Below are 11,775 nucleotides of genomic sequence, written 5' to 3'. Positions count from 1 at the left end.
TCCACCTCAGTGACCCGAGTAGCTGGGACTACAGGTGCACACTACTATGCCTGGGTAATTTTTTATAGAGACAGGGTCTCCCTATGTTGCCCAGGCTGGTCTGGAATTCCTGGGCTCAGGTGATCCTCCTGCCTCGGCCTCCTAAAGTGTTGGGATTACAGGCATGAGCCACCATGCCTGGCCTGGCTAATTTTTAAAATTTTTTGTAGAGACAGGGTCTCCCTATGTTGCCTAGGCTGATTGTGAACTCCTGTGCTCAAGCACTCCTCTTGTCTTGGCTTGCCCAAATGCTGCGATTATAGGTGTGAGCCACTGCACCTGGCCAAAAGCTGAAAACTCGCCCCTTGTTCTCTACTAGTGATCCCTGAGCTTTGCTGCATACTGGAATCACTTGGAGGTCCTTAAAACAATACTGATGCTTCGTTCTCACTCCCAGAATCCTTGATCCAATTGGTATGGCAGGGGCCTGGGCTTTGGTATTTTTGACAGCTGCCCAGATGATTCTAGTGTGCAGTGACATCTAGGAACCACTGCTTTAGACTGACATGCTACTCAAAGCAGCGTGTGTGCCCCAAGCGTTGGTGTCCCCAAGTGATTCTCATGCACAGTAAAGCTTGTGCACTGCTCTAAGCCAGTGGTTCTCAAACTGAGTCCACATCAGTAACACCACGGGGGCTTTGGCTTGTCAAAACACAGATGTCTGGGCCTGCCCCCTGAGTTTCTGATTCAGTAGGTCTAGAATTTGCAGGGTTCAAGAATTTGTTGGTCCAGCAAGTTCCCTGGTGCTGCTGATGTTGTTGGCTCAGGGACCACACTCACAACTACTGGTCTATGATGATACTCTCTTCCTGCAAGTACTAAGTGAGATCTTAGTGAAGCCAATTAGCTGTGTGATTTTAGTCATGTCACTCAACCTCAGGCCCCCGTTTTTTCATTTATCAAGTAAAGAGGTTTGACTAGCTACTCTCTAGGATTGCTTTTAGTTTGCTATAGCAAATCATAATACATGTGTATGTATCTAGCAAGCAGATATAAGCTCTAATTGATGTAAATTTCCAAGAGCAATTGCAGGCTTGAGATAACAAGGTGCTTCTTGATGCTGGACATTTCCTGGGGCCTGCACTTTGAGCCACTTGATCTAAGAGTTGAGTCTCAGTTAGCAAGGGATAACCCAGCCTGGAGGAACTGAGTTACCCACTAAGTAAGTGCACATGATGTATAACTCAGGATGTCAGTTATTCCCCAAATGTGGCCCCCATCTCACAGCATTACCCTCACCTGGGCATTGTTAGAAATGCAAACTCCAATTATACTTTGGGGGGATGGGACTCAGCACTCCATGTTGAGAACATTTCTTGGTCCATAGCAGGCACTCACGAAGTGCTTGTAGAGTGGATGTATGAATGAGCGACACATTTAGCAAATTATCTCTTAAGTTGAGTCACTGCAATTAGTTAAACCTACCTTTTTTCCTTTTTTTTTTTTTTTTTTTTGAGATGAGGTCTCACTATGTTGCCCAGGCTGGACTCAAAACTCCTGGGCTCAAGTGATCCTCCTGCCTCAGTCTCTGGACAGGGATTATAGGCAGTCTCTAGTAGCTGGGATTATAGGCACACCCCACCAGGCCTGGCTAACCTGGGCTCAAGTGATCCTCCTGCCTCAGTCTCTGGACAGGGATTATAGGCAGTTTCTAGTAGCTGGGATTATAGGCACACCCCACAGGCCTGGCTAACCTTTTTTTACTGATTCTCATTAGCTTCCATTTCAGAAGCTGACATTTCCTACTTTTATCCCCAAATTATTGGGTGCTTATAGCATCCCATCTATGCACTGATTACAGGTTTCCAAACAATACATTTGAAATCAAAGCCCTGTTGGATAATTTACATGGATATCAGCTTATTTTTTTAAAATTCAAATATCCACTTATATTTTCAAATGAGAATGACTTGTGCAGATATTTCTTGGGCACAATTTCTTACCCTTTTAAAAGAGAAAAATCAATCTTTAAGGGATTATCTCTCACAAGTGATGGCTTACAATTGTTTACATACATGGAAACCTAGGGGCTGAGGACATTGTGGGGTGTCTCTATTTATCTCAATGGAGCTGTGTTACCTGGCTAGATTCAGGGTGGTGTGGGAAAATGGGAGACTGAGGAAATCATCAGGCTGGGAGGCAGAGCTGGGCAGGGTGTGGATGTGAGGACCTGGGTCTCTGAGTTTCTGACTGGAAGGTCTAAAACATGGGTCAAACGAGATCGGGGCAAGCAGGCTCTGGTTAATATAACACGAATATTCTGGCCAACAGTGTAAATGCTGACCTCTTACCCAAAAAGATACCCCTTGTGACACAGAATGAAGCCACTGCTCTAACATGACCCCTGCTGACATCCTGCTTCTCCTTTGACAAGATTCCAGGTAACACAATTGCACAACGTGATACTCAGGCTGTCCTATCTCCCGCTACTTGGGTTCCTCATTCTCCTGTAACTCAAAGGCAGAGAGAATTTTGCAAAAATTCCCAAGTGCTGACTCACAAACAATAATCATTCTAATTACTGGCAAAATTCACAAAGGTGCAGCCTATCTGGAGTTTTCTTTAGACCCTCCTCAAGTCCTCGATGTATACTAAGCACTCAGGAAATGTTTATCATTAGGTATAATGAGTGGGGGCAAGGATTTTGGTCATGATTCTTCTTAAAAGTCACCCAAGAGTGAAGAGAGTTAAAAAAAAATATTTCTAGTACTCTGTTGGGGCTGGGGGTGGCAACACCTCTCATCATATATCACTGAGGAGTCCTAGATATGTTTGCCTGGGGCTTTATGGGGACTACACTGGAGGAGAATTGGCAAGCCATACCAGCTCCTGGTCATCTGAAGATGTCCTCTAGGGAGGGAAACTCCATGATGGAAACTTCTAGGGAGGCTGTGGTAAACTTGGGCCATGTTTCTGGATGTGAACTCAATGACCGTGATGCTCCCATGGCCTAGGACAAGCTCTAGGTAAGGTACATGTCGTCTTGAGTGCTGTCACCAATGACCTGCTCCTGGAATTCTGTTGCAGCTCATACATGCAGAGGTAAAGCAATTAAACCCAGGAAGGGAGCAGCTAGGTCTAAGGAGAAAGGGCTTAGGTGAAAGAGCTCCTCAGAGTTTCCCAAAGCCTCCTGTGCCATCCTAAAGGTCCTCCTGTCCTTGAAAAGGGTCTGTGGGCAGGAGACTGGCTTTGGAGTGAAACCAGTTGCCATCTGGGGAGTAGGAGCACATGTAAGTGACACTCAGGTGCTAACTGGACAGCTGGGACTTATCCGGCCCACAGACATATTTTGTTTGGGATGCATAGAAGTTTAAACAATTTTGAGACTTCAGATTTCAAAAATTGGGAGATTCATATACATATCTAGATTTCTGTTTTCTTTTTAAAAAGCCAGTCAAACCTAGTAGTTGTGTGTGTGTGTGTTGGGGGCAGGGGTTGTAGATCAACTTTAGTGATACTAATGTTAATAAGTTCTGATGGATTTCTGTTTTCTGAATAATCAGAAAATCCCAGCAATACTTGACCTATATTCAGCTGACTGAAGCTTAGTGGCTGTCTCCAAGTTTACCACATTCATTTGTGACCTGCTTTTCTCGTCCACATTACCTATGTGAATTCTGAAGACACCTGAGTCTGCAACCCCTGATGTAGCTAAAATGTATTGAACACTTTTTTTTTTTTTTAGACGGAGTCTCACTCTGTCACCCAGGCTGGAGTGCAGTGGCGCGATCTTGGCTCACTGCAACCTCTGCCGCCCGAGTTCAAGCGATTCTCCTGCCTCAGCCTCCCGAATAGCTGAGATTACAGGTGCCTGCCACTGCGCCTGGCTAATTTTTGTATTTTTTTAGTAGAGATGGGGTTTCACCATCTTGGCCAGGCTGCTCTTGGACTCCTGACCTTGTGATCCACCTGCCTTGGCCTCCCAAAGTGCTAGGATTATAGGCGTGAGCCACTGTGCCTGGCCTGAACTCCTTTTATGTACAGAACTCTGATGCCATAGAATTAGGCTCCTGTAAGGACTATAGATGGCATTATTACCTGTTGGATAATGCTGCCTATATACAGTGCACGGGATGCCTCTGGGTAGGGAAAGTTGGCCTCCTTACATTGGAGTAGATTTCCATTGTGTTGGCCTCTGCTGATCCAGCCTCCTCACCCTACCACCCCTCACACCCCACCCCCCGTCTCCAGCCAGTTTTACCTAGAATGTCATTACTCTTATGAATGGGACACGTATGAAAAGTTACCAGTGAGAACTTCAGGCTTTGGAGTCATTGACACAGGCTTTGTATTAGAATAAAGTGAGGAAAGAACACAGAGATGGTGCCATCTCACATGTTGGTGTTCATTTAATTTACTATGTATTTTAAAAAATAATGCCTTCCCTCCAACAAGCTCAGTTTGCAAATACAAACAGTAGGTACACACTGAAAAATAATAATCTCTAAATCTTTTTACTTGCAAAGACTCAGCTGTCATTTTAAAAAGTCTCCCTTTACTGGTATGCATAATTTCCTCAAAAAACTGCACCTCACAATCTTCAATCAAATTAAAGTTGGATTATATCAAGTGGCTGTCCATTCGGTTTCTTTCTGGAAATGCTGAGTTACCCTTCTGGGAATAGTCAGAGTTTCAGGGTTTTAGCACTTATGGCATTATAGATATCCTCAGTCATAGGCACATACGTTTTGGCTGTGTCGTCCAAGAAATACAAGGCATCTTTGATGACAGCGGGGTTAAAGCCCTCCTCCACCAGGGTCACTTTGCGGTGTTTAAAAGTTCCAGTGATCTCAATGGTGTCCTGAAAAACATCAAATAATCCACACTGTGGTTGCATTTTGCAATAGATTGGGATGCAGGGCAAGGGGTAGGGGTGGGGCATGGAGATCTAGCAAATCATTGGCATCCCTGGCTCATGTGACAGCTGGGAAGTGAAAGTTAAAAAAAAAAGTTTTCCATTTTGATTTATTTTTACATGGACAGATAACATTGCGTGTTTTTCTCATGTACAATATGGTGTGCTGAAGTGCACATACATCGTGCAATAGTTACATCCAGCTAGTTAACAAATGGATTACCTCACATAGCTATCATTTTTGTGGTAGGAGCAAGTAACATCCACTCTCTTTACATTTTCTAGTGAAGTGAAAGTTTTGCATGATACCCATACATTCTTCGCTGGTCTCCATTAGGGAGCCCTTTGTGAGGTATTTTTTATTCCCTTAAAGCTTTAGGATCACCGGTGGGGAGGGAGGACCTGCCAATGATGAGATACCTGTGCACAGATTTCTGAGCAGAGGGGTGGTGCTTACTGCTTGGTAAGGCTTCAGGTACCACTAGGATATCCCGACTCTAGGTGGGAGTAGAAGGAGGGATCATTTACAGAAAAACTCTGTTTTCTCAGTCTGCTTATCTTGTCTACTAGATTGAAGACTGATTTTCCCTTCAATTAATGTGTTAATCAAAATATCTGAGGATATTTCATTTTCATGCCTCTTTACCATCTGGTTGCAAAGCATATGTCAGTGCTTTATGAACAGGAATAATCCTATACACACAATATCTGGAATCTTAAGACTTCCTTTGTCAAGTCTTCAACTATAGAATCACAGAGCTCAAAATCTAAAAGTGAGAATGTTAAACCAACGGAAGGGTTAATGTTGGAGGAAGAAAAAAAACCCCCTAGCGGTGATAGTTAAGTCTTAGGCAATTCCAGCTGGCTAACGTCCAGTTAAATTTCACACCATGGAAAGGTGTAGAACTTCTGTGGATTTCTGTATTCTTTAAAACTGGAAACAACAAACAGGATCAGGGCATTTCTATTTGCGATGTCTGTCAGGACTCACCAAACAGACTTTGTGAGTTGCGTGCTAAGACTCTTGCTGAATGAACTGGTCTGTCTTGTAAGGAGAAAGGGATTAGAATTGGATTTCCGCTAGCTGTTTTCTGATTTTTTTTTTTTTTTTTAAAGAAAGGGCCTTGCTCTCTTGCCCAGGCTGGGTGCAGTGGTGCACTCATACCTCACTGCAGCCTTGATTTCCTAGGCTCAAGTAATCCTCCTGCATCAGCCTCCCAGGTAGATGAGACTACAAGTGCGTGTCACCATGCCTGGCTAATTTTTTTTTTTTTTTTGGAGATGGAATCTCACTCTGTTGCTCAGGCTGGAGAGCAGTGGTGTGATCCTGGCTCACTGCAACCTCCGCCTCCCAGGTTCAAGCGATTCTCCTGCCTCAGCCTCCCGAGTAGGTGGGACTACAGGCATGCTACACCACACCCAGCTAATTTTGTATATTTAGTAGAGATGGGGTTTCACCACATTAGCCAGCCTGATCTTGAACTTCCGACCTCAGGTGATCCGCCCACCTCGGTCTCCCAAAGTGCTGGAATTACAGGCGTGAGCCGCCGCGCTCGGCCTTTTTAAAAATTTTTAGTTTTAGTAGACATGAAGTCTATGTTGCCTAGGCTGGTCTCAAACTCCCGAGCTCAAGCAATCCTCCCACCTCGGTCTCCCAAAGTGATGGGATTACAGGCATGAGCCACTGCACCCAGCCAGCCTGATATGACCACTTCCTTATTGGTCTATGACACTTCTTTCTGAGCTTCCTGGAAAGTGTGGTGATAATTTGGCAAATGTAGTCATCCTGGGAGAAGGCAAGTTGTTCCCTAAGAAGTAGGAATCTCCGAGAGAGCAGATCATTGAACTTGATAATAAGAGATCTCACCTGTATTCTTAGAAACCTGGGCCTCGCGTAACTAGGCAGGTAATCAGCAATGTGCTGAAAGAGTTTCTTTCCGTCAAATTCATGGTTTTCCTTCATTTTGATGGACGCCATGCCAATGCGACCCTCATGATCTAGAAATAAAGTGAGAAAAAATTAGATGTGTTATGGCTATTTATGATGCTTTATTAGTTCAAAGAACTGTGGACTCAGACAACTTTATAGCATGGGTTTCATTTGGATAGTTGGAATTTTTATTACAAATACCTGTCGAAGATAATCTAAAGTGAATGTACTAATATTAATAGTAATAATAACAGTTGGTTGACTATTATATTCCAGGCCCTATACTAAGTGTGTTGTATTGATAATCTCACTTAAGCCTCATAACCTTCTGAAGAGATATAGATGTTATCTCCATTTTACAGATGAAGAAACTGAGGCTTAAAGACATTAAGAGACTTACTTGAGGTCAGACATCAAATACTAGGCAGGGTATGGAATTGAATTCAGGCAGCCTGGCTCCAGATCCTGTGCTTAGAACCATCATCCTTCTTTTTAGCAGCCTATACAAACACATCTGGGTAGGGAGTAGGTTGGACTGGTGGCGACAGGAAGTTATTTTTGACTCCAGTGAAAGTCCTTGCTCCACCGTCAGGCACGACTTACTGAGCTTGGATTGTTCTTCAGGTTGCAGTGTCAGGTTTGTTGCACCTCTGGGCACAAATACCACCTTGGAGACCTACTTATCTGATCAAGGTTCTAATGGCTTTTCTTGTCTGCATTTCGGAGAGGATGTGCAACAGGAGGTGAAGGCAGGCACAGGGAGCTGTTTTGTGCACTCCCATTAAAGGCCCATTAGTCCCAAGAGGATGTGCCCTCCACAGAGAGAACAGATCCTACAGCAGGATATTTAGCCCAGAGCAGTTTCCAACAATTACAACTGCCTTCTTGTGAGGACAGTGGTAATTAGGTATTAATGTATCTTCTACCTGATCCAGCAGACCCAGCAGGAGTCCCGATCCACTTCCCTCAACTGCTCAGCTGTAATCAGAGAGAAGACAGGAGCCTCCCTTGGTTACCTGGGCCCCAGCTTTTGAAATCTCTCCCATGGTGATTGTGTGTTTACCGATAGCTCTAAAGAAGGCAAACAGCAAAAGGAAAAAAAGATGCCCCCTCATTCGGTTTGTTTCTTGTCTGAGGGAGAGAGGCAGGGGCACTAGATCCTCTTAGTTTAGGGTCTTTAGCACCTGTCTTAGAAATCTCAAGTGTCTCCAATAAGTTCCTTTTAGAATTAAGGCTCATGCAACAGAAATCCTCCGCATTGACCATCTCTTTGCATCTTGCCCTGGTAGCAGCAACGCTGGACCTAGGGGCAAATGGGCCTGTTAGGTCTCAGGCCTCTGCCCCGATTCTCGGAGGGTGGTTTGGGACTAGTTCAGCTCTGGGGGGATGGTTCCAGCCTACAGGAGTTCTGGGCTAACTGTAAAGGTCAATTCTGACCAAGGGTTCTCTAGAGCTTCATGGTCTAATATGATACCCACTGGTTATTTGTGGCTATTAAAACTAAAATCAATTATAATATTACGAAAAATTCAGTTCTTCAGTTGCACTAGCCACATTTCAAGTGTTCCATAGTGACATGGTGGCTATTGGCTATCATGCTGGATAGTGCATATGGAACATTTCCATCATTGCAGAAAGTTCTACAGAGTAGTTGGGCAGTTCAGGTGTGACACCTAGAAAAAGTGAACTCCACTCCAGACCCAAACCTAGAAATTCTCTCCTGGTCCAAAGCCGAGATGTGTGACTGCCTTGTCCTGAATCACCCATAGTGGAAGGATGCCTTACTTCAGACAGTCCAGCTGCATTTCTACTCTGGAATGGGACTGGCCTCTGTGGATGGGGGGCCAGACAACAGCAGTTGTGGCATTGAGAATCACAGAATCTGAAAGTTGGGAGGGACTTTAGAATATATCTCTAATCTTTCACTGCTGCAAGAGTTCTCCCAGGATCCCAGGTGGGCATCCAGCTTCTCTTTACATGCCTTAGTTGGTGGAGGCATTTCCTATCCTGCGAGACAAGCCTATTCTACTGATGGTTACAGGGGAGTTCTCAGGCTAAAATTGGCTCCCTGGTCATTTTAATCCATTGGTTTTAGTTCTGATCGCTGGAGCAGCACAGAATACACCTGCTCCTCATCCTATCTGACTGTCTGCCAACAGTGTAAGACTGTCAACCTCCTCCCCTTTGTTCTGTTTCAGTGGCTCCCAGAACTCACTGATCATTAGATTCACTGGGGAATTAAAAAAAGACATGCAGATTCTGAGTCCCACACTCCAGAGCTTCTGGTCCATTAGATCCAGGCTTTAAGAAGTTTCCCAGATGGTTCCGATGATTGGCCAAATATTTGGAACCACCGGGCGTTAGTGCTTCTCAGACTTTAGTGTGTGTGTTTTTTAAAATTGTGATAAACATATAACATAAAATTTATCATTTTAACTCATTTTAAAGTGTACAATTTGCCGGGCGTGGTGGCTCACGCCTGTAATCCCAGCACTTTGGGAGGCCAAGGTGGCGGGGGGCTGTGGATCACCTGAGGTTAGGAGTTCGAGACTGGCCTGACCAACATGGTGAAATCCCATCTCTACTAAAAATACAAAATTAGCCGGGCGTGGTGGTACACGGCTGTAATCCCAGCTACTCAGAAGGCTGAGGCAGGAGAATCGCTGCTTGAACCTGGGAGGCTGAGGTTGTAATGAGCCAAGATTGCGCCACTGCACTCCAGCCTGGGTAACAAGAACGAAAATCGGTCTCCAAAAAAAAAAAAAAAAAAAAGGGTACAATTCAGTGGCATTTTACACACTTACAATGTTGTACTATCATCACCAGGATCTAGTTCTAGTGCATTTTCATCACCCCCTAAATCAGACTTTCAGTGTTTTTAAGAATGTCTGGGACGTTTGTGCCAGCACAGCTTCCTGGCCCCGCCCCGGAGATTCTGACTCGGTAGTTCGGGGTGGGCCTGAGAAATTGCACTTGTAACAGACTCCTGGGCGATGCTGACACTGCTGATCTGGGGACCCACTTTGAAGAACACTAGGCTAGATCCTTCCGTTTCATCTTCTAGATTCTCTCGCCTCATACATACTCTTTTGTGTGGTTATTCTTTTTAAAATCAAGCATTTAGATGCATACACAACATTTGAGGAAGGGTCTGCAAGAGCCCAGGGTGGCACAATGGCTGACAACCACAACTTAGACCCTTGTGTTAGCTCAGCATAAGGCCTGGGGAGTCCTCCAACGGGAGTATTCACACCCCTTTCCATTCTGTCCCCTCTCACACTAAGATGTGGCCATAGTTCCCCTTGTGTCATTGTCCCAGAGTTGGGGAGGAACAAGCAAGAGATATTCTTGAATATTCTTTTTGTTTTTTTGAGATGGAGCCTCACTCTGTCACCCAGACTGCAGTGCAGTGGTGAGATCCTAGCTCACTGCAACCTCCATCTCCCAGGTTCAAGTGATTCTCCTGTCTCAGCCTCCTGAGTAGCTGGGATTACAGATGCGAGCTACCACCCCTGGCTAATGTTTATATTTTTAGTAGAGACTAAGTTTTGCCATGTTGGCCAGGCTGGTCTCAAACTCCTGACCTCAAGTGATCCTTCTGCCTCGGCCTCCCAAAGCACTGGGATTATAGGTGTGAGACACCGCATCTGGCCTTAAATATTTGAGACAGAGTCTTGCTCTGTTGCCAGGCTGGAGTGCGACGGCACGATCTCGGCTCACTGCAACCTCCGGCTCCCTGGTTCAAGCGATTCTCCTGCCTCAGCCTCCCGAGTAGCTGGGACTACAGGCACCCACCACCACACCCAGCTAATTTTTGTATTTTTAGTAGAGATGGGATTTCACCATGTTGGCCAGGATACTCTGGATCTCCTGACCCCGTGATCTGCCCACCTCAGCCTCCCAAAGTGCTGGGATTACAGGAGTGAGCCACTGTACCCGGCCTTGAATATTTTTTAAAAAAGAACAAGCACAAGGCCATGTAGAACTGTCACAGCTTGAGAAAGAGGGACTTCTGGATTTCTACTTTGAATATGGGTGGGAATCCCAAATATGAGTTGTGGGGGAATAGTAATACCCCTAGTGCCTTATATTTGGACAGTAATTTGGAGGCTGGAATCCTCTCTGATGTGTATAATCAATGTGATTTATTGTCACAACAACCCTTATGTATATATCTGATAAATATATGCTTAGCATTGATGTAATTAAAATGAATTTGTTCTCTTGACAACCTTAACTGCAGGGCTGGCATTATCCTTAATTTTAGTGATTAGCCGGCAGTCAAACAGCCGGCAGATGTTGAAGCCAGGATTCAAGGTCAGACATTGGCCCTCCTGACTCTTCTGGCAGAAGCAGATTTGTAGATGAAGCTGTGGTGACAACATTCTTGTGTGATGATTCTGAAACCTAGTGGGGTGAACTGGGCTTAGAAATCTTAAAAAGAAGGGGTTGTACAAAATCCACTTTTCCTCAGCTTTTTCTTCTAGCAACTGCACTGGCTCTTCTTTGTGCCTCCTAGTTTGGAGGCCAGGACACCATTTCCCAGCTCTTAAGCATGACACGACTTTTCTGGAGGTGTGCCAAATGTGGAGCTCCCATAGTTGAGGCTTTGTTTGCCTGAGAGCCCGAGAATGGCTGGGAGCTGAACTGAAGAGGCCATGTTCAGATGTACTGAGCTGGCTTTTATCATGGAACATAAGCCAGACATAAGCTCCTTACTCCCTGGCAGTTGAAAGAGCTGTTTAACTCTGGATGGCAGGAGAAAGCAATGACAAACCTGGGCTAAAATTATGTTCAGTTCCTCTATGGGTTTAGATACAGATCTTATCTTGTATATACCTGGCACATGCACTCCATAAACATTCACTTCTTGGACAAAATCAACCAGTCCTACTATATCAGCAACTTCAGTGGTGGCCACATTTTCCCCTTTCCACCTGGAAGAAAGGAC

At 44.9% G+C, this 11,775-nt stretch overlaps 1 protein-coding gene across 2 annotated transcripts in view; it reads right to left on the bottom strand.

The window, feature by feature from the left end:
• Positions 1-4,363: 4,363 nt before the first annotated feature.
• The window catches only part of SLC27A2 (solute carrier family 27 member 2), a 54,763-nt gene continuing 47,351 nt past the window's right edge, over positions 4,364-11,775 (bottom strand). For both annotated transcript variants that reach the window (XM_025390478.1, XM_025390479.1), the window contains 3 exons: positions 11,664-11,761; positions 6,762-6,892; positions 4,364-4,840 (listed from right to left, as the gene is read on the bottom strand). In XM_025390478.1, the coding sequence (XP_025246263.1) occupies positions 4,664-4,840; positions 6,762-6,892; positions 11,664-11,761 (406 nt within the window). In that variant the 3' untranslated portion in view covers positions 4,364-4,663. The remainder of the gene's footprint in view (positions 4,841-6,761; positions 6,893-11,663; positions 11,762-11,775) is intronic.

This window comes from Theropithecus gelada, chromosome 7a (genome assembly GCF_003255815.1).
Source record: "Theropithecus gelada isolate Dixy chromosome 7a, Tgel_1.0, whole genome shotgun sequence".
NCBI lineage: Eukaryota > Metazoa > Chordata > Mammalia > Primates > Cercopithecidae > Theropithecus > Theropithecus gelada.
The sequence above is the reverse complement of the archived record's forward strand: the minus strand, read 5'-3'. Positions and strand labels throughout refer to the sequence as shown.